General features: G+C 44.6%; 1 protein-coding gene across 1 annotated transcript; it reads left to right on the forward strand.

Moving 5' to 3' along the window:
• Nucleotides 1–3,980: 3,980 nt before the first annotated feature.
• Nucleotides 3,981–15,652, forward strand: LOC309561455 (uncharacterized protein). The gene is made up of 3 exons (XM_082265389.1): nucleotides 3,981–4,131; nucleotides 10,651–10,765; nucleotides 14,827–15,652. The coding sequence occupies exons 1-3, from the start codon at nucleotides 3,991–3,993 to the stop codon at nucleotides 15,420–15,422; spliced, it is 852 nt and encodes a 283-aa protein (XP_082121515.1). The 5' UTR covers nucleotides 3,981–3,990; the 3' UTR covers nucleotides 15,423–15,652.
• The last annotated feature ends 10,466 nt before the right edge of the window (nucleotides 15,653–26,118 follow it).

A 26,118-nucleotide genomic window follows, 5' to 3' on the forward strand; every position in this document is an offset into this window, starting at 1 on the left:
ATTGTGAGCTTTTGTAGAAGAGTCACCTGTGAATAAGCCATTGTTTGTGTGCGATCACAATAGCCCACTGTATCTCTGATTGCCTGGAACCTCTGGCATTGTACTGCTGGAAATGACCCGATTGCTAGGTTAGCTGTACACAAAGATTAAAGGAACCTTGTGAGACACGGGCCAATATTCCTTACTGAATACGAGCGATAACAGGCTAATACCACCTGATTTACTAAAAGTATACCAACGATTTTTGGTTAAAACCCCTGGCAGTTTTTTTTTTTTTTTTGCTATCAGTGTTCCATTGGAAATATTTTCCCTTGCTTAGCGTCCCCATAGACACAACAGGGAGTGCCAGGAAATGTCTCCAAAGAGAGGGGAATTCCCATATTAGACAACAGTCTCCATTGCAACTTTCCCCTTTTTACAGTAGTGCTCTTTCAGAAGTAAAAATGGGCAGCTGAGACGCCCACCCAAACTGTCCCATTACAGCCAGATGGGGCTGTACAGAAACATTACTTTGGGGCCACTGCATTTTTAACTCAGTGTGCAGAATTTGACAGGTGGTACCCCTTATTAAACTCGCCCATTGAGCATTTAATGGGGCTATACAGCAACCAAGCGCAATGTGGTGTTATAAGGATAAATTAGGGTATAATGCCTCCTCCCCAGGGCCATCTTACCAAATAGGCACGCTGGGAAGTTGCCCGGGGGCCCCACTTGCCCGGGGGGGGCCCCACCTGCCCAACGACCCAGCCCCAGCCAAGCATTAGTCCTGATTCCCGTGTGCATGCCACCACCGAACTTAGCAGATGGCAAGTGCCTGTTGGCCCAGCACTGCTGTCAGGCCACTTGGGCCATGGAGGGGGAGCCCACAACTGCAGGAATGTCTGTCCGCCTCTATGCCTCCATGGGAACAGACACACACAGGACAATCGAGTCTGACTCTCGTCCGTGTGTGTGTTCATCGGGCCCAGCCACAGAACTTGGAAGCTGTCATTAGCCTGGCACTGCTGTACCAATAAATATCGCCTTATCGACAATTTACATTTTTATTCTCATGGGTGATTGTGCGGCGGGGCCCCAGTGCACTGCATTGCCCGGGCCCTTTAATGCTCTTAAGATGAAAAAAATCTGAAAAAGCCCCTATTCCTGATCCTGAAAGCCAAAAAATTTTGAATTGACCATCCCTCCCAGTCCCAGTGACAACGGTCATCAGATCAACTAGACTGGTGCGGTGGGATTGCATTGGGTGGGTATTCCAACACATTCCCACTGTACGCCCACCATATAACAAGACAAAATGGCATGTTGCGGTCGTTTGCGGTAAAAAAATATGGCCAGACATACTTTTCTTTTTTTTTTTCTAGCGCATCATGCTTACCATGTGCTAGCTGATAGAACTTAATAAAATGTCACTGTGTGTCATAAAGTTTGTTGAAAAGAAAAAGGGGGGAACAGTGCAATGCGCTGACATTGGCGCATCAGCACTGCACTGATTGAGCCACACACCAGCTGCTGCATTGGAAGCCGCTGGTATGAATGTATCCTAAGGGTCCTCTGTAAGTTCCATCATCTAGTACCACAGAATATTCAAGCGCAGTCAATGTCTAATGTCTTGTAGGCCTTTTTAGACTCCACCAATATGTCTCAACAATGGACAGTTTCCTACCCAGATTTCCAGAGTGATCAAACAAAGCATGCTTTGAGCATGAAGAGCTATGGGAAGGGTTATTGGGAGACCAGCATCACTCTTCTAAATGATCGGGGAGGTGTGGGAGCAGCTACTATCTTGGTCATATTTATTAAATACTTGTTGCAGTCTTGTCATATAAATTAATTACAGCTGAGACCAAACGTAGTAGAAGCAGATTGCTGTAAAAAAAATGTAAAATTTTAAATGCCTCTCAATATCTACTACATTGACATCCTATAGTCTAGTTTAGAACAAAACTTCAAAAACGTTACCAGTATAGTGGTACTGACCTTGGGTCAGACTCAGTACCAGTATACTTCTGTTAGCTGTCAACAACTGGTAATTGCCAAGCCCAACTGAAGGCTATAGACTGTACAGTTCACTATTGGCCACAAAAATAGGATGGAGATTTTTGACCTAGTGCAGGGGTCTCCAAACTGTGGCCCTGCTTTTGCCTTTGACTGGCCCTTGGGGTATAATTCATCCCACTGATATGAGACACTATTCTGCCGACTGACAATGGGGCATAATTCTTGCCAATGACATCAACAATGGGAAGCTATCTCTCCCACAGACACCAACAATGGGGCACTATTCCTCCCCCTAATACCACAGGTGGGGCACAATTTACTCCCACTGATGCCAGAAAAAAATGTATATTCCTGCTGGCCACAGTTTGGCCCCCTAAAGTCTGATGAACAGTAAACTGTTTAGAAAGGTTGGAAACTCCTGGCCTAGTGTCTTAGTTTGTTCCTCTTTTGGACTTGTGCCCATATTACCAGGTGCTAAGATTAGTGTTGGCCACTGGTAAAGGGTGAGAATTGATGGCCTAATGTGTCATTTTGGTCATCTCCTGACCTTTTCAATAGGTGATGCTTGCATCAGCTCTGTCCACCCAGCCTTGAAGCTCCTTGGTAGGTTTTGCTGGTTTAGGATGGAAATTGATAGGTCTAATTTGTCATTTTGGTCTCCTGAGCTATCCAGTAGGTGATATTTGCATCAGCTTTGTCTAATTTGCTATGGGCAAAATATGACAACTGGACATAGAGCAGAGAATGGAAAGAAAGTACAGCACTTGACTCGCACAGTGGACAAGAGTTTTAGTAGCCTTCCTGGTACCTTCTCCAGTGTCTAAACTTTATAATTTTGCAGAAGCCTAAACCATGCCTGGGTGCTAATATCTGTGACTAGTTTCTATTATAGAAACACACACACATACACTCACCCATGGCTCTGCTCAAAACTGGCCCCTCCGTCATATGGACAACCTGGGAGCCGGCCATCACCGTCAGTCGCCGCACTCCAATGTAGTGTTTCCTAATATTCAGTGAATTGACAGCATACAGTGATGTCTCCAATCCAAAACCAACCTTCCTTGATGCGTTTCACAACTCCTGGTTTGCTCACAAGGTTCCTTGGAGCGTGTCAAGGAAGGTTGGTTATGGGTTGGAGACATTACTGTATGCAGTCAATTCACTGATTATTAAAAACACTGCATGAAGAGCTAATTGAAGTACAGCTAGTTCTCCTGTGATAGAGGTACATCTTAAAAACCCGAAAAACTTTACACTGCAAAAGTGAAATTATAGCAGCTTTTGGTTAGTTTTATTTAATTCCCTTCAATTATCATACAGATTAGCGCGACTTGTCAGGCGACTTGTCAGCCTGACAAGTCGCGGTCGGTCGCGGTCCATTGAGTAGTACAGGAGCCGTTCTAATAGGAGCGACACAAGTCGCTCCGACTTAGAAAAAGGGTCCTGTACTACTTTGGGGCGACCTGGGAGCGACTTGCATAGACTTCCATTATGTGAAGTCCCTGCAAGTCGCACCCAAGTCGCGGTGCACATTGGTGCACGCGACTTCACAGGTCGCCCTCCAAAGTCGGATCGCGTCAGTGTGAACCCGGCTCATATTATTAGTATGTATAATTTAACCATTAAATATTTTGATAAATAAACACGTATTGCAGGGTGCTTCCTTGATGCAGTAATGGCAATGCATACTTGGTTTTCTAAAAGAGCCCCACACTGGCCGCTTAATTTTTGTATGTGTTGCTTAAATCATTGGAGTCAGAAGAGAAGTCTACTGTGACAATAGGCAACACAAACACAACGTGAGACTCCACGTAGGGTGCCTGGCTCATATTGTGTGTGCACAGAGCAGAGTATGACGCATCCACTATAAACATGGGCAGTATTATGAAACAAAACAGCAATAAAGGAAATTTGAATGTGCCATTGTCCTCTGTAATGTGCGTGCAATAATGCTAATAAAAGGAGGATTTTGTTGTCTAAGTGCTTTGTATGTTGCAGGTGTGCCTGCTGCACAGTGACAGAGGAGCAGAGAGAGTCCAGGCCGGTGAAGTCTCTGAAATCTTCTCCCGGAAAGGTACCATGATGGATGGAGGAGAGGAGAAGGTGCAGGAAGATGACACCAGCCTAGAGGTGACCGACTTTATAAAGTATTCTGTAGGCTTTTTTGTTCTAGATGGGTCACCTTGGCACATGCTCCCTGGTTGAGGGTACAAGAGTCTGTCTTGAAACACATTTCTCAGGCATGGTCCACCATTGCCACAGCTATGAGGTACAACTGTTTGCCAGAATGAAATGGGCTTATTTTACATGGGTGCTGAGGCCTGTACAGCATGAATGAGACATTTTGCATATGCGTTTGGAGCCGCCTAGGGCTGCATGCAGGCAGCCTATGTAAGAGAATACAGATGCAGTGGATGTAAGGACACAACCGCACGTCCAAATTTGACAGGTGTGCAGGGGTAGGTGTGCCACCCTGATAGCAGCCAGTGTGCGTTCAAGGCTATGAGCCTGCCTCTGCACTGGCGCAACTACAGGAACTACCCTCAATAATTCTAGGGAAGGAGGAATAAGCTGTAATGCTTACCTTACTCCTTCTTTCAGAAAGCTAGAGCGCTCTCGACCACTCTTGCTTGTGGGTAGTCCCTTGACGCTCTCAAGTACAATTCAGGACCATTGCCCTGCATTTTACTTGATGATGTCATTGTAGCATCCGCTCACAGGTGTCAAAATGCTTGCCCTCCAGCTATTGCGAAACTACAAGTCCCATGAGGCATTGCAAGGCTGACAGATACTTGTAGTTCCGCAACAGCTGGAGGGCCACCAGTTTGACACTCCTGTGTCTAGCTAGTGTGCTAGTGTAAATAGGTTGTTGGAGTTGGCCTATTGGCTTGGCCAAGCCTGGATTGTATATCTGGGTCAGGGTTTAGTGACTGAAGGGAGGTTGGATGACTCATCTGGCAGCTTTCTCTGGCACTTCCCCCTGGTCTGGAAGTTGGTAGAAATTTCCAGAACTAGAGGGAGGGAGTAAGGAAGGGATGTCATGCATATCTGAGGTCCTCGACCAATCCCCATCAAAAAGGGTCTGGAAGGGGGCAGGCCACCTCATAAGTAGACATGAGTCATGCCAGCAGGGGCAGTCGGGTGGAAGATGGAGATGGAGTGCTGAGGAGGCTGCGGGTGGCCCTTGAGGGCGCCCCCTAATCTGTGGGGGGGGGGGAGCTTTCGAGCCAGGGGCTCAGGTGCTTGAAGGATCCCCCCAAAACACCTGGAGGAAGCCTTTCCTGGAGGCACGGGAGTAAGGAGAAGACAGCAGGAACGAGTCAGAACGTCCGGGAGATCTGAGAATCAGATGGTCAGACAGGTGGGCTGATTAGTGTCAGTCTAGTGGACTGTGGGAAGAATTTTGCCCGGAGGGCTAGTGAAAGAGGCAGCTGCAGCCAGGCGGGTTGGCAGCAGAGGAGGGCTGACAGCCTTAGGCCTGGGGGGCAAGTCCAGTCAAGTGGCCCGTTGAACCATCGAATCAGCTCACTATCCATGCCCACCTGGTTTTATAACGGATATTGATGTTATGAAGCAAGACAAACATGATGCAATGTGGTAACATAATTTAATGTTAATAGCAACAAAGGAGGTTTAACAGAAATACATGACATCACGCCAGGCGGTGCCTAGGAAGCTCCTGTCGGGCGGAGATCACTCTGCCTGACAGGGAAGTGAATGTGTTAGTATTGTGCCAGCCAGGTGCAGGAGCGACTCTCCACACTCATACCGCTCCGCTGCAGCTCTGCAAATATAATATTGTGTAGCGGCCACCAGCAACTGTATACAGTGTCTGGCCCCTACATTAATCCAGCCCCGAGGGTGGCCTTTTTACCTGGCATCAGAGCAGCCCGGGGGGCGATTGCCACCCTGCCCCCCTTCCCAGTCCTCCCCTGGTTGGCAGTGCCTTAAGAGGTGGTTCTGGGATCAGAAGCCACAGGGGGAATGTGAGCTGGACACTGAAATTTTGCCACACAACCAAGGGGCCTCGGATTCCTGCCTATAACAGGCTTTTTCTTTAATCTGATTTGTCAGCTCTGTACAGTGTGCCATCTGGGTTCTGCAAGCGAGTGCTGGAGGGAGAAGTGGAGTGTATATAGAGACTGTATATATATTGTCCCTGAAGTTGTTCTGAAGTCAAATGGGCATCCCATAATCTCCAATCCCTATCCAAGGTATTACCCTCAATAAAAAAAAAAAAAAGTACTGGACTGTTCTCCAACTAAGTGCCTGGGGAAGTTCGGTGTGCTTGGCTGTGCAGGGTGGGGAATCCCATTACATCATAATGCGACAGGCCTGGAAGGTCTTAAAAAAGAGGTTTTAGGGGACCAACTGCATAGATGGAGGGAGTTTGCCAGAGATTTCCACAACTCCATTTCCGAACCAGATTTCCACAACCCTGAGGACAGGACAAGCAACACAACCTGCTTACAAAATATATCTGTCCCCCAAAGACTGAGTGGTCAAATGGAGCTCTATGTAAACAATTACCAGGCAATATTGCGTCTCTGTTCCCAGGCAAGTATCCAGCTCATCGGCAATACTGAATAAAAACAGCCTCACAGTGAAGCAGTAAAAGGATCAGTTTTATTAAAATGTAAAATTGCACACTCGCATAAATGCAGAGATGTATAGTAACGAAGTAGAACTACTTAAGTACTGTACTTAAGTACCGAAATGCGGTATCTGTACTTTCCTAGAGTAGAATTTTTTTCTCCTACTTCTACTTTTACTTCACTACATTTTTTCGATGATTTCGATACTTCTACTCAAGTATTTTTTTTTTGTGCTGCATAGTTACTCGTTACTTTAAAAAAAATTACCACTGCCAGAACAGTAGATGGCAGGTTGCATAAAGCTCAAAAAAATGTGTATAATGTCATTTGTAAATCTGCGCATACGAAAATAAAGGCTGTGTATAATAAAAGCTGCTATACCAAATCTTTCCAATAAAAAGAAAATATGAAACAAACAAATAAATGGTGCTACAGCGCTTAAAGTGCATCAAGAAACTACTAACAAACACAGGTTAATCATTTGAATAAATCATTTGAAATAATAAAAACAATATGATGTTCAAACTTTTGACTTATTTCTTTAATAACTACATAACACAGTACTTGTACTTCTACTTTCAGTACTTGAGTAGAATTTTTTTTTCAAAACTACTGGTACTTTTTACTTTTAGTACTTAAGTAGCAAATTTTTTGAAAAAACTACTTGCAATACTTAAGTAAAAAAAATGTTGAATACTTTAGTACTTCTACTTAAGTAACTTTTTCTGCGAGCACTTCCACTTCTACTCAAGTAATTTTTTGATTGAGCACTTGTACTTTTACTCAAGTAGAAATTTCGAGTACTTTATACAAGTCTGCATAAATGGGAAAGATATGCATTTCAAAACTCAGAAAAAATAATTTGAGTTGCGGTTGCGGTTGATTGTGTGATGACGTCCCTCATGTCTGACTCCACCCTACGCATTTCATCATAGGATGCCCCTTACAATCTCATCCTATGACAAAGAGCATAGGCTGGAGCCTGGCATAATGTGTGACATCATCAAGCAAGTGACTGCAGCTTTATCTCTGGAGTTGTTTTTACTGACCTTTGATATGCATGTCTTTTCCATTTACCACATGAGTGTGCTTTTTTAAATACTAATAAAAACTGATACTATTTCTAGGAACATACCCAAACCTGTGGCTTCACTGCAGACTTAGGCTGGCCATACATGTTCAACTTTTGTTGTACAATTTTCTGGTAGATCTACCACAAACCACATAATGTGAGGTCAAAGCTAAACAACACATTCACTTGTATCTAATTAGGCAGGCCTTTGTACTACATACTTGAAGGTAAATTTCAAGAAAATTGGACAGAAAATTGTAAGAAAATTGGATCATGTATGGCCAGACTAAGGCTCCTTTCACACGGGGCGGACCATATTTTGGCCCGTTCCAGCACTTTTTTTTTTTTTTTTTTTTAACGGACACGGATGACACTTCTGTCATCCGGTCCGTATGTCCGCATATCATCCCATCCGTTTGCAGATGATATACGGACATAATGTATGTCTATGGGATTGCGGATGTCAGCGGATGACACCGCTGACATCCGATTTTTGCATCCTTTCCGTTTTTTAAACGGAAGAAAAATAGGGTTCTGTTTCGTTCCAAAAAACGGAACAGAACTTAAAGGACGCAAATCGGATGTCAGCGGATCGTCATCCGCTGACATCCGCAATCCCATAGACATTCATTATGTCCGTATATATCATCCGCAAACGGATGGGGTGATATACGGGCATACGGACCGCCCGTGTGAAAGAACCCTTACTCCTTTCAACCCACACAGACACCCCTGATGCTGGCTGCCACAGCCCCGTCTCCCCTACCAGTCAAAAGTAAATATAAGCTGAACTCCAAAACTCTTCCTTCTACAGGTGCATCTCAAAAAATTATTTCAGTAATTCAATTAAAAAAGCGAAACTCATATACAGTATCTTACAGAAGTGAGTACACCCCTCACATTTTTGTAAATATTTTATTCTATCTTTTCATGTGACAACACCAATGACCAATATGAGACAGTGAGAGCGATAACATCAAATTTAACACACCTGCTCTCCAGAGGGGAGACCTTGTAACACTTAACGAGTCACATGACTCTGGGGAGGGAAAATAGCTAATTGGGCCCAATTTGGGCATTTGCAGTTAGGGGCGTACTCACTTTTGTTGCCAACAGTTTAGACATTAATGGCTGTGTGTTGGGTTATTTTGAGGGGACACCAAATTTACACTGTTATACAAGCTGTACACTCACTACTTTACATTGTAGCAAAGTGTCATTTCTTCAGTGTTGTCACATGAAAAGATATAATAAAATATTTACACAAATGTGAGGGGTGTACTCACTTTTGTGAGATACTGTATTTTATATATTTGATATATTTCAAGCATTTCTTTCTTTTAATGTTGATGACTATGGCTTACAACTAGTAAAAACCCAAAACTAAGTATTTCAGAAAAATAGAATATTGTGAAAATTCAATATTGTAGACACATGGTGTCACACTCTAATCAGCTAATTAACTCAAAACACCTGTCTTTAAATGGTCTTAATCTGGTTCAGTAGGTTACACAGTCATGGGGAAGACTGCTGACTTCACAGTTGTCCAGAAGACCATCATTGACACCCTCTACAAGGAGAGTAAGTCACAAAAGGTCATTGCTAAAGAAGATGGCTGTTCACAGAGTGCTGTATCCAAGCACATTAATGGAAAGTTGAGTGTAAGGAAAAAGTGTGGTAGAAAAAGGTGCACAAGCAACAGGGTTACCCACAACCTTGAGAGCATTGTGAAGCAAATGCCATTTAAGAATTAGGGGGAGATTCACAAGCAGTGATCTATGGCTGGTGTCAGTGCTTCAAGAGCCACCACATACAGACATATCTAGGACATGGGCTACAACTGTCGCATTCCTTGTGTCAAGGCACTCCTGAACCTGAGACCACGTCAGAAGCGTCTTACCTGGGCTAAGGAGAAAAAGGACTAGACAGTTGCTCAGGGGTCCAAAGTCCTTTTTTGTAAGTAAATTTTGCATTTCATTTGAAAATTAAGGTCCCAAAGTCTGGAGAAAGAGTGAAGAGGCACAAAATCCAAGTTGCATGAGGTCCAGTGTGAAGTTTCCACAGTCAGCGATGATTTGGAGAGCCGTGTCATCTGCTGGTGTTGGTCCACTGTGTTTTATCAAGTCCAAAGTCAGCGCAGCCCTCTAGGAGGAAATTCTAGAGCACTTCATGCTTCCCTCTGCTGACCAGCTTTATGGAGATGCTGATTTAATTTTCCAGCAGGACTTGGCACCGCCCACACTGCCAAAAGTACCAATACCTGGTTTAATGATCATGATATCACTGTGCTTCATTGGACAGCAGACTCGCCTGACTTAAGCCCATAAGAGAATCTGTGCGGTATTGTCCCCAATAGAATGCAAACAAGCTGAAGGCCACTATCAAAGCAACCTGGGCTTCCATACCACCTCAGCAGTGCCTGATCGCCTCCATGCCACGCCGCATCGATGCAGTAATTCATGCAAAAGGAGCCCCGACCAAGTATTAGTGCATACTATACTGTACATGGACAGACTTTTCAGTAGGTCAACATTTCTGTATTAAAAAAAAATGTCTTTTTTTTTTCATTGGTCTTATGTAATTTCTCAAATTTTCTGGGATACTGAATTTCAGGTTTTCACTAGCTGTAAGCCATAATCATCAAAATGAAAAAGAAATGCTTGAAATAAAAAAAATCTGTGTGTGATGAATCTATACAATATGAGTTTCACTTATTGAATTGAATTACTGATTTTTGAGATGCACCTGTATAATTGTCAAAAGATGAAAACTGCATACATTAATGTCTTTACCCAAAACAACCTTCCTGGACGCATTTTACCACTGCTGGCCTGCTCACAAAGACAAATTTTGCTTTTCTGTTGTTTGATTAATAGTCTGAATGCCGGGGATATTTTGGTTTTTATCTTATATATAATTAACCTTATACTAGTCTCTAATGTTGGTACAATTGGCTGACCCTTTGATCTTCCTGTTCACAAGGGGGAAGACTTCCTGTCTCGCCTTACAGACGAAGAAAAGGAGTGCCTGCAGTATTTACTAGAAACCATTGATTCACTGGACCAGGATGAGGATGAAAATGCAAACAGTGACCATGGTAAGACCCTACTCCACATGTGTCAAACACAAGGCCCGTGGGCATGCCCAGAAGCTGTGCAGGGATGATGCGCCTGCCCCAGAACTGACGAGCGGGGCCGGTGCAGGGCATTCTGGGACCGAAGAGGACGCCGAAGAGGACGCCCTGGCTTCAGCTGCCCACCACCTGAGATGGCGGCGCTGGACAAGACATTTTCAAGGTAAGTATTTCTTCTAAAAAGTAAGTGCAACCTGGGACAGTTCAGAGGCTATCCATTCTGAAATGCACTAGCCCTGACTGTCCCGGGGGTATTTTTTATTGGAAAAAACGTTTCTGAGGGTGGAACTCTACTTAAAGTACCATTAGAACACAGGAGTGATGGTTGCTGGAAATGGGCCTCTGTACACCTATGTAGATACTCCATTAAAAATCAGCTGCTTCCAGCTAGAATAGCCATTTACCACATAAACAATGGCTAGACTGTATTTCTGATTAATTTAATGTTCTCTTCATTGAAAAAAAACTGTGCTTTTCTTTAAAAAATAAGGACATTTCTAAGTAAGCCCAAATGTTTAAACGCTATTGTACATTTATATAGTCTTACAAATACAACCAGCCCTTTGAAGGCAACCATAAAGCAGATGCGGCCCGCAATGAAATTGAGTTTGACACCCCTGCCCTACTCCAAGGGCAGCATTTCACCAGAACAGTCAATGCAATTCAACACCAAGATGTCCATTTAAAAAGCAGCAGTATGGCTTTACCGTGACTGAATCGCTGTAAAAAGGAAAGTAAACTATTTAACAAGCAGGTTTTGCATTGTGGTGCAAGCCACCCTTCATCAGAACAGAGCCTGGCTCACACAAATGTTTCTCCAGGTCTAATCCTCTCCATACACTTTGGTCCTCAGTAATATGAGACAATCATCTCGTAGCAGCAGATGTCCTATGTATTACCTGACAATTTGAATACTCCTGTGGAATATTTTTAGGGCAGCCGCTAATTAACCTGACACTCCAATCTACTTCTATCTCAGCAGCTGTGTACTGCACTTCATGTTCCTTTTTTTTTTTTTTAAATCAGAGGCGTGCAGCACAGGATTTATCAAAGCGGAACCTAACTGTATCTGAACTCCACAAACTGAAAACGCAATTTAATCCTTTTTTTAAGTTTCAAAGCATACTGACCCATCCATCCATGTCTGCGTGCTTTATTTTGTTACAAAACCACTTTGAAAAACACCCCCCTGGCATTTCTAGCCATGGCCATATTAACCACTTAAGCCCTGGAAGATTTTACCCCCTTCCTGACCAGGTCCTATTTTGCGATTCGGCACTGCGTGATTTTAACGGACAATTGCGCGGTCGTGCGACGCTGTACCTAAACGAATTTGACGTCCTTTTTTTCCCACAAACAGAGCTTTCTTTTGGTGGTAATTGATCACCTGTGTGATTTTTTGATCATGCCCTATAAACAAAAAAAGAGCGTCAATTTTGCAAAAATAACAATATTTTTCACATTTTTATATATGAAATTCCCCCCCAAAAAAAAGTAAAAATCAAAATTTTTTAACATTTTGGGCCAATTTTTTTTTACCATATGTTTGGTAAAAAAAACCCGCAAATAGCGTATTTTGATCGGTTTGCGCAAAAGTTATTGCGTTTACTAACAAAGGGAAAGATTTTTGTAATTTTTGTTGTTTTTTTTTTAGCGCGTAATGGCGGCGATCTGCGATTTTTTTTGCGGGACTGCGACATTGCGTCGGACAGATCGGACCCTTGACTGACATTTTTGACACTTTTGGGGTTACCAGTGACATTTCTACAGTAATCAGTGCTATACATATGCACTGTTACTGTAAAATTACACTGTCAGTGAAGGGGTTAACTTTTTTGAGAGGGAGGGGTTATGTGTGTCCCTAGGCGCGTGATTCTAACTGTGATTGGCTGTGGCTTGAGGTGTAGGAACAGTGATCAACGGTCCTACATAGTAGAACCGTAATATCTCCATTCTTACACAGGGGAGAATGACAGGCGGCTTGTTTACATTAGCCGCCTGCATTTCTTCCTTCACGGTGGACAATCACGCGGACTCGATCTATATAGTTGTATATAAAATGCACTATTTATCTTTCAAAAAGTGTTCCCCAGTGCTAAACCTTCCTTCCAATGTCTAAATTGCTTCATTGGTAAATTTCAAAAGTAAGAAACAAGGAATAATGGGTGTAAAAAAAAAACTTTAGTTTAACCGGTTGCCGACCGCCGCAAGTACATATACTGCGGCGGTCAGCCCCGGCCAGGCAAAGTGACGTACCGGTACGTCACTAGCCTGGGAGCCAATAGCAGGCAGGCGCGCACCGCCGGAGGCGCTCTCCCGCCTCGGCTCGTTCACGGTGGTTAACAAACAGTGATTAACAAACCTTTTTTTTGTATAATTCTCCTTTTAAGGGGGTGTGGCAGGGGGCGTGTCCTATGCCTACATACTTTGGCTAATAGGTGTCCCTCCTTTCCATCTCAAAAAGTTGGGAGGTATGAGGAAGCAACTAAAGAAATGTATAAAGAAGAAGAAAAAAAAAAAAAAAAAAGCTTTTAAAAACAAGTAAATATAATATACTTTCCTATCTACTTACTTAATTACTTACTAATGCAAGCAGCCTAAAAATTAAAAATATTTCATGATAGAGTTCCCTCTGTGTCACTGTCATCTGCACAACGTGGGACCCAACTGTTTCATATGCAGAAGATATAGAACTCCGGTGAAGTTATTTAAGTGGGGCAGGAGAGACACCCAGGAGTGCCCCTTGTTTAGTGGCGTCATTAAGGGGGTGCTGGGCAGACTGCATCCGAGTGACACCAACCAGAAGGGTGACAACATGGCCGGATCTAGAGGGGGTGCTGATTTTAGCTGTACCCCCCAAGGCCGGTCCTTTCATGGATGCAGTGCTTGGCCAGTGAGTGCCTTCTCCTTATCTCCGCACTCACAGTCGGGACAAGGGGGGAGCAGCCGGGAGCGGTTATGTTTGCAAAGGAGAGGACAGAGGTCAGAGAGCCGGGAGTGTGGGCTGTGTTCCCCCCTTCCTGTCAGCAGAGCGATCCTCCATATGACAAAGGATTGCTCTTATATCATTGGAGGAGATGGGGGGTGGGCTAATCAAACTGTTTACAGCCCGATCCTGTGTCATCGGCTGTATGGAAGACGGCTCCACTGACAGCAGTGAGAGAGCATAGCACAACCCGCACCTCTACCTGGTTTCCTACCTGAAAGTTGGGGGTGGGGGGAGCTCACAGGCCAAGGGAACTTCACACAATGAAAGGGGGGGAGGGGGTTAACAATCATTGGTGCTGAGATGAGAAGTTTGTGCAGGAGGGGGAATTTTTGCTTTAAGAGGGGGTTGGAGGGAATTTGTGCTTTAAGAGGGGATCGAGGGGACTTGTGCTAGGAGCAGTTATTTTAGCTAGGAAAGAGGGTTGGGGTATTACGAGGAGGGGGGTTTGTGCTGGGAGAGGGCATTGGGGGGATTTGTGCGAGGAGGAGGTATTGGGGAGATTTGTGCGAGGAAGGGGGATTTGAGTTAGAAGCGAGGATTGGGAGGGATTTGTGCTAGGAGAAGGGATGTGCGCTAGGAGAGGGGATTTGGGGGATTTGTGCTAGGAGAGGGGATTGGGGTGATTTTTGCTAGGAGGGGGTATTGGGGGATTTGTTCGCTACCCGTCGCTATCCGATCCAAACCTATCCATGAAATCTGGACGGAAGGAAACCCTATTTTCCATCCATCTGGAGGATCGGATCGGATGAAAACAGGCGGTCCGTTCTCATCCGATCTCCCCATAGAGGACAGCAGGGATCTGACAGCTCCGTCTCCGCACACAGGCGATCAGAGGATCGATCAAATCAAAAAAAAATTACACAAAACTCTTGTTTACAAAACATGTAAAGTATGGTAAAAATGGAACATGACCCCGTAGCAATTTAAAATTATTTTTTGTGGAGACCTATTTACTAGGGGTCAACTCTCCAAGCTGTTAAGATTTGTGTTGAATTATTACTGTCTGAAAGTTAATATTTTATTTTGTGTTCTCCAGAAACTGGCGAGCACTTGAGGAATTCAACGGCAGGCCTTCAAGATCGAAATACAAAGTTGAAAGGTTTGAGTGAAAGCGTCAAGCTGTCGGAGAAGGCAGAACATGTCCACACGCCATCTAAGATGAAGATTGTAAAGTCTTATTCTGAGGACTGTCCAGGATTCTCGATCACTGTTTCTCCAGACACGGGGCAAAGGTCCACCAGCTCACACCCAAGCCACCTTCGGAAGTTTGACACCATAATGAGGTCAGGAGTAAACGTCCAGGAGCTACGAGCTCGATTCGTCCGACAGCCGGGCAGTTCTTTGTTAGAAGAGTCTTCCAAAGAAACATCAATGTCTTCTAAACAACTTCCACAGGCAGCTCGTAACCAGGTATCTCCTAGGCAGGAGGCCTTGCAAAAGTTGGGTTTGCTGAAACTGAACCAAAGCAATTCAAACACAGGTCACAATTCCCAAGAAGACCAACATGGCACGGACCAACATCCACCCGGGAAGAACTCTGAGTTAAACCAAAATCATCTTAAACCAGGAGTGAACTTTCCACGTTCTGTTGAGAGAAAACCGGGTGGTTTTGACAAAATCTGGCCTTCTTAACCTTTCCAGTGATTGATTTATCTTTCAGTTGAAGACTTTAAATCTCTGCTATGCCATATATTGTACAGAGGAGCTTATAAACAAGGATTCTGGTTTTAGCACTAAATAATTATATCTGTTTGCGTCATTGTATCGGTGGTAATGGCACATTCAAAATCGAGATGATAGTCAGACCAAAATTCAATGAACCTGAATTGTACTCCTGACCTCAAAAAATCTGTATCTTGCCACAACACTATATTTCATTGAAATTTGTACTTTGGAAACTTGACAGTAAAATGTTTTTTGGGTCATCCTGGTAGTCCTTTGTAGCTCTCTTATGAGGTGTTACCACCACCCCTCTCTTTCGTCAGAGTTAAAGCATCTCCCACTCCTTCTGAGACCTGGTCCTCTTGGGAAGTGACACAGTTGGAGAACCCAGGAGTGCATTTAGGTAGGTTAACCACTTAAGCCCCGGAAGATTTTACCCCCTTCCTGACCAGGCCCTATTTTGCAATTCGGCACTGAGTGACTTTAACGGACAATTGCGCGGTCGTGCGAAGCTGTACCTAAACTAATTTGACGTCCTTTTTTTCCCACAAACGGAGCTTTCTTTTGGTCATATTTGATCACCTGTGCGATTTTTTGATCATGTTCTATAAAAAGAGCATCAATTTTGCAAAAATAACAATATTTTTCACATTTTTTGTATATGAAATCCCCCCCCCCCCAAAAAAAAAATTTAAAAATCAAAATTTTTTAACATTTTTGGCCAATTTGTTTTCTGCTTCATATGTTTGGTAAAAAAAATTGCAAAAAGCGTATTTTGATTGATTTGCGCAAAAGTTGTTGCGTTTACTAACTGAGGGAAAGATTTTTGTCATTTTTGTTGTTTTTTTTTTTTTAACGAGTAATGGCGGCGATCTGCGATTTGTTTTGCGGGACTGCGACATTGCGACGGACAGATCAGACCCTTAAATGACATTTTTGACACTTTTGGGGGTACCAGTGACATTACTACAGTAATCAGTGCTATACATATGCACTGTTACTGTAAAAATGACACTGGCAGGGAAGGGGTTAACTTTATTGGGGAAGGAGGGGTTAAGTGTGTCCCTAGGGGCATGCTTCTAACTGTGCAGGGATGTGGCTTTACATGTAACAGCAGAGATCAACAGTCCTACATAGCAGGACCGTTAGATCACTGCTGTTACACAGGGAAGAATGACAGGCGGCGTTTACATTAGCTGCCTGCCTTTCTCCCTTCACGGCGGACGATCGCGAGTGACCGGCGGACATCGGGTCCGCCGGTCACACGCGCGGACTTGTTAGGGAACGAGCCGGGGCGGGAGCGCGCCTCAGGGGGCGCGTGCCTGCCCGCTTTTGGCTCACAGGCTAGTGACGTACCCATACGTCACTTTGCCTGGCCGGGGCTGCCCGCCGCAGTATATGTACTTGCGGCGGTCGGCAAGTGGTTAAAGCATCTCCCACACCTTTTGAGACCTGGTCCTATTGGGAAGTGGCACAGTTGGAGAACCCAGGAGTGCATTTAGGTAGGTTAATGGGACAGTAATAGCCACAGCCTCTGGCTATTAAAATGGACCACTATTCAGATGTCAACATAAAGCTATAAAAATAGTCCTGATGAATAAGTAGTAAGAATATTGCTGAATATACAGCAGTTCCTTTCCTGGAGAAAATGCTGCTCCAGGTTTCCTTCAGTACTGGGGGTTAGAGTGCGTGTTCAAATCTAACTGCGCTGTTGTACCTATAGCTTTACAGATGACCTTTTAAACCTGACATACTTCTCTTTATTTTAGTAACTTGATCTCTGATTAAATATATTTGATCAGCGGCTCTGCAGTATGCTGGCTTTGTGGAGCAGAGAAAGCAAGAGGAAGATGTTGGCGCCTAGAATTTTAATGTTTGACAGCTCTAGGCGCCAACATTTCCTTCTTGCTGTCTCTGCTCCATAACGCCGACATACTACAGCTGATCGAATATATTTAACCCTCTCAGAGTCAAACTATTCTCCAAGAAATATAGCCCTGAAGAAGGGGGAGGCAATTCCCAGGAAACGTGTTGGCTCCACTTGTCATCTTCAATAAAAAATCATAAATATCATCAAGTGAGGCATTTTTCTGGACACTGGCGCTCCTCTCTAATCACCCAAGTGTTCCCTGAGGTAATACCCCCCATTGTCCTTATTAGAAAGGTAGCAGTCATAGACTACAATGAAGTCTATCACCCACACCCTACAATTGGGATATTATCCATTGGAAGTGATCCCCTTAATACCCTTTACACAGTAATCTGCTGCTGGGCAGACTCCAGAGGCACAACCCTGTCTTCTAGCCAATCCTAATTGTCAGATAGCCAGTGGTGTATTTTGGTTTTGTGCTGCCCTAGGCAAGACTAAAATGGGTGCCCCCCCCATCCCCCTCCTAAGTAAATTTGCCCCACTCCTTCCTTTTTAACGGATGTGACTCCCTCTAAAATTGAAGGACTACAAGTCCTAGCATGAACCCCTGAGATCTCACGAGAGGGGTGGGAGAGAGAGAGGGGGGTGGGTGAGGGAGGGAGAGAGAGAGGGGGTGAGAGAGAGGGGGGTGAGAGAGAGAGAGAGAGGGGGGTGAGAGAGAGGGAGGGGGTGAGTGAGAGAGAGGGGGGGTGAGAGAGGGAGGGGGTGAGTGAGAGAGAGAGGAGGGGGGTGAGTGAGAGAGACAGAGGGGGGGGGGTGGTGGCTCTAGCAACCAGTGGCCAATAGAATCTCAGGGGGGGCAGCTTTTTTGCTGCCCCCCTGCAAAGTGCCGCCCTAGGCCTGGACCTTGTCGGCCTAGGCCAAAATACAGCACTGTAGATAGCACATGTGCCTGGGCCTTTAGATATTTAGCCAGCCAGCACTGAAAGGAACCCGAAGCTGAATTTTAGCTGATCTAGCCCAAAAAGACTGTAAATATGGCTTTTTTTGTTTAGAGCTCCATTGTAACTGACCATTGACCAACCCAAAATTTCTGCAGGGTAAGTTCCTGTCAATTGCTAAATGCTGCTTACTTTTGACACCTGTCTGAGATACTTCTGAGATCATTTAGAGCTCACTGACAGGTGCATTTGGCCCGTAGTTGACCTCTTTCTGACCTGCATTTGATTGGCTTCAAGCTACTTTTGACTTTAGGCATCTATGCTGCTGAAGCAGTTAACAGCTCATGGTAGGGGGACTTTGGCCTTTTCACTTGAGTTCTAATGGACCTCCTCCAGGCACTGGAGAAGCAGTTATGACGCAAAGAGAAGGTGGCCGACTCAGGCTCTAAGTTTTCCGAGCTGTCAGCCTTTCTCTGATTGCACTACTACAGGAAAGAAGTCTAAGATTTATCCAACTATGAGTAGCACATGTCAAGAGGGCTTTCTTTAGCATGAGGCCATAAGCAACAACCTTCGTAGCTTTACCTTGGGTCTGGCCGTGTCCCATACCTGTATGTGATCACTCTTGGATCAACTTCCTTGACAACACCACCAGTATCTAGCTTGTAGATTGAGGGACACAAAATGTTGTAAAATACATAAATATTAATAGGCCAACTTTATTCAAATCAGTGACCTGAATTTTGCGATGCGGCATTATCTCCTGTAATTTCACTGACCCGAAACAAGCCTTCAAAATCTGACAGTAAGGCAGCCCATAAATGTCAACCAGTGGGTTGAACGACAAAATACTTGATTCCCCCATCCACACATTCAAAGTGGATGGGGGAATCCTTCCCACTGTGTCTTTGTATTCTGGCAGTGGGATGACTTCACTGCCATTAGAATACACTGATCGAGCAGGGAAAATCCAGTAGGGTGATCAGTAGATTGACTTCTGTACAACCAGTCTGCCCATACATGGATCAAAGTTTATCCAGTCCCTGCTAAACTGTGTGGATCACAGGAGTGCAGATCGTTTTGCACTCCTGTGACCCGTTTTCAGCAGACAGCAGGTTGAGGCCCACTGTCGGCTGACGTCACAGAGCCAGTCTGGTGAAGTCGGGATCCGCCCACATGCCTGGACCGACACCCGGCTCAGCCTATCAGTGAGCTGCTGAGAGCCTGAGTCGGCTGCTTCCGTCTCCTCCACGGGGGAAGCAGTCCAGTAGATGCAAGTGGGGGGGGATAGAGCAGCACCGGACAAATGCTGCATCCACCTAGATAAGTATGATTCAGAAAAAAAAAAACATACATCTCTTTTAACCACTTGCCGACCGCCGCACGACTATTTACGTCGGCGGTCAGCCCCTCACAGGCAGAGTGACGTAGATCTACGTCGCTAGCCTGTGAGGGTATAGGGAGCGAGCGCGCGCCGGCGGAGGCGCATTCCCGCGTGGTCACGGACCCCCCCGCGCGTGTGACCTATGGACCCGATGTCCGCTGGTCACTCCCCGATCGTCGGGTGCAGAGGGAGAAAGGCAGGCGGCTAATGTAAACACAGCCGCCTGTCATTCTCCCCTGTGTAGAAACAGTGATCATACGGTTCTACTATGTAGAACCGTTGATCACTGTTCCTACACCTCAAGCCACAGCCAATCACAGTTAGAATCACGCCCCTAGGGACACACATAACCCCTCCCTCTCAAAAAAAGTTAACCCCTTCACTGCCAGTGTCATTTTTACAGTAACAGTGCATATATATAGCACTGATTACTGTAGAAATGTCACTGGTAACCCCAAAAGTGTCAAAAATGTCAGTCAAGGGTCCGATCTGTCCGCCGCAATGTGGCAGTCCCGCAAAAAAAAAATCGCAGATCACCACCATTACGCGTTAAAATAAAAACAACAAAAATGACAAAAATCTTTCCCTTAGTTAGTAAACGCAATAACTTTTGCGCAAACCAATCAAAATACGCTTTTTGCGATTTTTTTCTACCAAACATATGGTAAAAAATAAAATTGGCCCAAAATGTTTTGGATTTTTTAAATAATTGGATTTTTACTTTTTTTTTTGGGGGGGGGGGGGAATTTCATATAAAAAATGTGAAAAATATTGTTATTTTTGCAAAATTGATGCTGTTTTTTTGTTTATAGCGCAAAAAGTAAAAATCGCACAGGTGATCAAATACCACCTAAAGAAAGCTCTGTTTGTGGGAAAAAAAGGACGTCAAATTAGTTTAGGTACAGCGTCGCACGACCGCGCAATTGTCCGTTAAAGTCACACAGTGCCGAATCGCAAAATAGGCCCTGGTCAGGAAGGGGGTAAAATCTTCCGGGGCTTAAGTGGTTAAGGCCAGAACTTCTGAACTGCATACTTGTTTTATGCTAATGCTTCAAACAATGCTGAAGATGTGGATTCAGTATAACAGCCAAGCAGCTAGCATTTCCTAAAGCAGAGATCAGCAACAGCAGCATATGTTTTTTTTTTAGTACAGGTTTTCTTGAAAAAAAAAAAAATACATGCTAATTAAAATTGAAGCTAATGCTAAGGCTGGCCATAGATGATTCAGGGTTTTTTAAGAACAGCCAGAGGGCTAACCAAAAACAAAATGAATGGATTCCTCCATCCATATAAGTGAGGTGGATGTAGGAATCCCCCTGCTGTTCCATTGTATTCTGATAGCGGGACTCCTCTGCTGCCTGAATACATTGATCAGCATTGTAGCTGATTGGCTGCAGCCAGCTGATTGAGTAAGGGTTTCCAACAGTCCGTTCAACAGAAGTCGATCTGTCGAGCAGGAACTGCCATAAGTCAGTTAAAATTTGGCCGGCCAAATTTTTGATCCATCTATATGAGCAGCTCAAAAATGGTTTCTGATGGCATCGGGAGAGGCCTGCCAGCTGACTGCTCCAAGGTGGAAAGATGGTTCGCGCAGTTTTGAAAACTTGTCTGGTCGCTATTCTTTCTAATAAAAAGCCAGCACTGGAATATGTCATCCCTCCCTCCTCTCCTTCTTCCACCTCTTCCTTCCCTTCCTCCTTCACTGCTACCTACCTCCTTGCCCCTTTGATCCTTCTCCCTTTTCTCTTCCCTCGGATTCTATTCCACTTCTTCCTATTTCTCTCCTTTCCCCTTCTCCTATCTTCCCTCCTTTCTTTTCTCCCCTACGCCATTCTCTGTTCACCCTTCTTTCCTTTCCCTTCTTTCTCTCCTTCTCACCCCTATGCAAGAGCCAGGGCTTTTTTTCAGCTGGAACTTGGTGGAACTCAGTTCCACCACCTTTGGTTTAGGCCCTCTGCTCCCTGCTCATCACTATCACTTGTAAACACAGAGGTCTGGCTTCCTGTGTTTTCCAAGTGCATTATGGGGACAAAGGCAATGCCGGTGCCAGGGGTGCAGTGCAGATGCTGACACCCCCACTGGATGATCTCCCTGCAAGTGAGAGAGGTGAAGCCATCTACAGTGTGAGGGGAGGTATTAGAGAAGAAGAGGAGTAAAAGTGAGATGTGGATGGGGGATGCAGAGCTAAGCAGCTGTGGAAGAAGGCTGAACTCTGCACTCTGTGTGTAGCACATCTGTACTCTGCATTCTGTGCGTAGCGCACCCCTGAACTCTGCACTCTGTGTGTAGCGCACCCCTGAACTCTGCACTCTGTGTGTAGCACACCCCTGAACTCTGCACTCTGTGTGTAGCGCATCTGAACTTTGCATTCTGTGTGTAGCGCATCTGAACTCTGCACTCTGTGTGTAGCACACCCCTGAACCCTGCACTGTATACATAGCACACTCCCGAACTCAGCACATAGCACACCCCTGAACTCTGCACTCTGTGTGTAGCGCATCTGAACTCTGCACTCTGTGTGTAGTGCACACCCTGAACTCTGCACTCTGTGTGTAGCGCATCTGAACTCTGCACTCTATGTGTAGCGCACCCCTGAACTCTGCACTCTGTGTGTAGCACACCCCTGAACCCTGCATTGTATACATAGCACACTCCCAAACTCAGCACGTAGCACACCCCTGAACTCTGCACTCTGTGTGTAGCGCATCTGAACTCTGCACTCTGTGTGTAGCGCACCCCTGAACTCTGCACTCTGTGTGTAGCACACCCCTGAACCCTGCACTGTATACATAGCACACTCCCAAACTCAGCACGTAGCACACCCCTGAACTCTGCACTCTGTGTGTAGCGCATCTGAACTCTGCACTCTGTGTGTAGCGCACCCCTGAACTCTGCACTCTGTGTGTAGCACACCCCTGAAACCTGCACTGTATACGTAGCACACTCCCGAACTCTTTACGTAGCACACCCCTGAACTCTGCACTCTGTGCGTAGCGCATCTGAACTCTGCACTCTGTGTGTAGCGCACCCCTGAACACTGCACTCTGTGTGTAGCACACCCCTGAACCCTGCACTGTATACGTAGCACACTCTCGAACTCTGCACGTAGCACACCCCTGAACTCTGCACTCTGTGCGTAGCGCATCTGAACTCTGCACTCTGTGTGTAGCACACCCCTTAACCCTGCACTGTATACGTAGCACACTCCCGAACTCTGCACGTAGCACACCCCTGAACTCTGCACTCTGTGTGTAACCCTACCGAACTCTGCACTCTGTACATAATGCACTCCTGGTATTTGATGCCCCTTTAAAACCCTCTTACTGTTAGTGAAATTTTGATCAGTTTGGGGAGGGGGTTTTGGGGGGGGGTCGGGGTTGAGTTCCTGCACCTTTTTTCTGAGAAAAAAAGCCCTGGCAACAGCTGATAGACAGCTCCAAACTGCGGCCCTTTACAGTTGATCTTTGGATATTTACGCACCTACTCCTATTTCAGCAATCTGCAGTTTCCGTTTATCTACAGTAATGTAGACAGTTACAGCCCGCTAAGTACATATTTTCTTAGGACCTACTTAAATGCACTTTACTCTAATCACCAGCAAGGGAACTTCTGCCCAGGCACACTTATATTAGTAGTTTAAAGTCCAGCGGCGTGCATTGACCTACAGCAAACAGATGATGGCTTTCAGCAGCCGCGGCCTTTGTATTGTATTTAGCGAAGCGTTTGCTGAAAACTGCCTGGCAGATAAAGGCCACTTCCTTTCCCACTACGCTATTAACCACTTCTGGACCGGAAGGATTTGCCCCCTAATGACCAGGCCATTTTTTGCGTTACGGCACTGCGTTACTTTAACTGACAATTGCGACGCTGTACCAAAATAAAGTTGATGTCCTTTTTTTCCCACAAATAGAGCTTTCTTTTGGTGGTATTTGATCACCTGTGCGATTTTTTTTTTTTTTTGCACTATAAACAAAAAAAAGAGCGACAATTCTGAAAAAAATATATATATATTTTTCACTTTCTACTATATAACATCCCCCCCCCAAAAAAATGTAAAAATCAAAATTTTCATAATTTTAGGCCAATTTGTATTCTGTCACATATTTTTGGTAAGAAAAATCCCAATAAGAGTATTTTGATTGGTTTGCGCAAAAATTATCGCGTCTACAAACTATGGGAAAGATTTATGTCAGTTTTATTTATTTTTACTAGTAATAAGATGTATGTAATTTCTATTTTACTAGCAATGGCGGCAATCAGCGATGTTTAGCAGGACTGCGATATTGCGGCGGACAGATCGGACCCCTAACTGACATTTTTGACACTTTTGGGGGGACCAGTGACATTACTACAGTAATCAGTGCTACAAATATGCACTGTTACTGTAATAATGACACTGGCAGGGAAGGGGTTAACACCAGGGGTGATCAAAGGGTTAAGTGTGAGCCTATGGGGTGCTTTCTAACTGTGTGGGGGAGGGACTTCTGGAATCAACACAGGGACCTATGATCCTAAATAGGGGGATCACAGGCTCTCTGTGGTCATTCCAGAGAGAACAACGGTCTGCTGTGATTTCAACAGCAAACTGTCGTTCTCTCTCTCAGTAGAAGCGATCGCGGGTGCCCAGTGGCAATCGCTGCCGTTGGTCCCGTGGATTGGCTTTCCCGTTTCCTAATGGGGGCACACGTGCGCCCCCAGGAGTGCTCCCGGCAGTCTGGTGCAGTATATCTGTGGCGGGCGGTCAGCAATCGGTTAAAGAGAGAAAAAGATATTTGTAATATGAAAATTTGCTTGACGGGACAATTAAATGCAGCGGATTATTATTGCTACCATGAATGCATTTTCTAAAAACATTTCCACAAGAATGCTAGGACTAAGAAAAATCTGATTTAAACGAGCCAATGAAAATGTGAATGTGTGTGAGGGAAGATGTAAAATATGATACTAATTAAGAAATAAACGTGACGATTTATTTTTTTTGATGTCCTGGGACTTTTTCTGATTATTAGGTAAGAGTCAATATTTTTACATCTGCATGGAGCCCTTTCTTAAATGTAAGATCACCTTTTACAGAAGAAAATGAGAATGTGAACTAAAGCCGGTCACATATGAATCGAAATCTCAGCCGGTCCAGCAAGAACTGGCCGAGATTTGATCCATGTATGGGCAGGCTGGTTGTACCCAAGTCGATCCATCAATCAATAAGGTGACCCCAATGATTTATAGAAACTAATCAATATTCTATAAATAAATAAATATTGTGACATATAAATCCATATTGTGACATAAATTGCACATAACAATAAGAAATAAAATGTATTAATATTATTATTTTTTATTTATTTTTAATTAAAAAATAAAAAATTAATATTAATACATTTTATTTCTTATTGTTATGTGCAATTTATTATTATTATTATTATTATTATACAGGATTTATATAGCGCCAACAGTTTGCGCAGCGCTTAACAAAATGAGGGCAGACATTACAGTTACATTACAAATTGGGAACAAAAGGAATCAGAGGGCCCTGCTCGTGAGAGCTTACAATCTAAAAGGGAGGGTCAATTGATACAAAAGGCAATAGCTGTGGGGGATGAGCTGATGGAGCAAGTGAAACAGCGTTATTAGTTAGTAGCCGGGTAGGCTTCTTTAAAGAGAAGGGTTTTCAGGGATCGTGTCACAATATTGATTTATATGTCACAATATTTATTTATTTATTTATTTATACAATATTGATTAATTTCTATAAATTATTGGGGTCACCTTATTAAGCCCCCGTTCACACTAAGGCGACCTGTGAGGCGACCTGGTAGCCTCACAGGTCGCCGTAGGTCGCCTCCCATAGGGAAGCTGCGGACCCGTTCTAATAGGAGCGAAACAAGTCGCTCCGACTTAGAAAAAGGGTCCGGAGCTTCTTTGGGGCGACCAGGAGGCGACCACCATAGACTTCAATGCTATGAAGTCCGTGGCGGCCGCTCCGAGGTCGCGGCGTGGTGCAAGGTAGCATCGCCTGCATGTGAACGGGGGCTTACTTTATACTACTTGCACAATATCTCGCACATCTTATTTGTTGTTTGACGTTTATTTATAAACATTAGCAAGCGCTGTAGATAGCCCTAAAATTAGGACTATTTTTTAGGGCTCTTTCACACGGCCGCTCAGTTTTTTATCTCCGCTGCGGCACTTTTTTTTTTTTTTTTTCACGGACCCGGGTGACACTTGTGTCATCTGCTCTGTATGTCCGCATATCATCCCATCCATTTGCGGATGATATACGGACATAATGTATGTCTATGGGGATTGCGGATGTCAGCGGATGACACCGCTGACATCCGATTTTGCATCCGTTCTGTTTTTTTAACGGAGGAAAAATAGGGTTCTGTTCCGTTCCAAAAAAAACGGAACAGAACTTAAAGGACACAAATCGGATGTCAGCGGATGGTCATCCTCTGACATCCGCAATCCCAT

This window comes from Pelophylax lessonae, assembly GCF_965119305.1.
Source record: "Pelophylax lessonae genome assembly, chromosome: 8".
Classification (NCBI taxonomy): Eukaryota; Metazoa; Chordata; class Amphibia; order Anura; family Ranidae; genus Pelophylax; species Pelophylax lessonae.